Below are 739 nucleotides of genomic sequence, written 5' to 3'. Positions count from 1 at the left end.
AAATTTCTCATCCAACTTATCAATTCTCTCATCCATCTTATCAAATTTCTCATCCATCTTATCAAATTTCTCATCCATCTTATCAAATTTCTCATCCATCCGATTGAAACGTGATTGAAACAATATCATCATTTGGTTCAATCTCTCATCTCCTAAATCCACCGATTGTTCTCCTGTTGATTCTCCTTCTTGATTTAAGTAAAGATAATCATTCACCCTTTGCATATTTTGATAAATATTAATCGTGGACTTTCTAAGCTTCCTAACCTTTGGACTAGATCCAATATTGGCTTCGTTATATCCGTTTACCAACTGATCACGAAATCGTTTGGCCCGATTTATTTGCTCCAAATTTCCATCGATCATTCTTCTGTGATAATTTATATTCGCCTTGGCCACGCCCTGTTCATTATACCACTGATTTAGGTCATCTGGACCATCAAGATCGTGCGGTACCTCAAGAGGTATATCTTCATTATCCTGGTCAATTAGATCAGACATTACTTGATATTAGTATAATATAAGTATTCAAAATAATATTTTGTAAAACGGTATATGTCTGCTCTTATATAATTATTTATGTGTCTAGACTTTTTGCATCTATGCGAAACGAACATGTTGCTTCATGTTACAAAGGTTTCAGAATTAACTTCAATCCTTATAGAGTAATGTTCCAGTTCGGAGATTTATTTTGTATAGTAAATTTAGTTAGAGCTAAACATAAAAGTAATTTGAAACA

At 32.9% G+C, this 739-nt stretch overlaps 1 protein-coding gene across 1 annotated transcript; it reads right to left on the bottom strand.

The window, feature by feature from the left end:
- Positions 1–162: 162 nt before the first annotated feature.
- Positions 163–501, bottom strand: AC631_05991 (uncharacterized protein; the record flags this gene model as incomplete). Its single annotated transcript, XM_015614820.1, has 1 exon — positions 163–501. A coding segment is annotated over one exon (339 nt), but the record flags the coding sequence as incomplete, so codon positions are not given.
- Between the last annotated feature and the right edge of the window lie 238 nt (positions 502–739).

Source organism: Debaryomyces fabryi, assembly GCF_001447935.2.
Source record: "Debaryomyces fabryi strain CBS 789 chromosome Unknown contig00414, whole genome shotgun sequence".
NCBI lineage: Eukaryota > Fungi > Ascomycota > Pichiomycetes > Serinales > Debaryomycetaceae > Debaryomyces > Debaryomyces fabryi.
The sequence above is the reverse complement of the archived record's forward strand: the minus strand, read 5'-3'. Positions and strand labels throughout refer to the sequence as shown.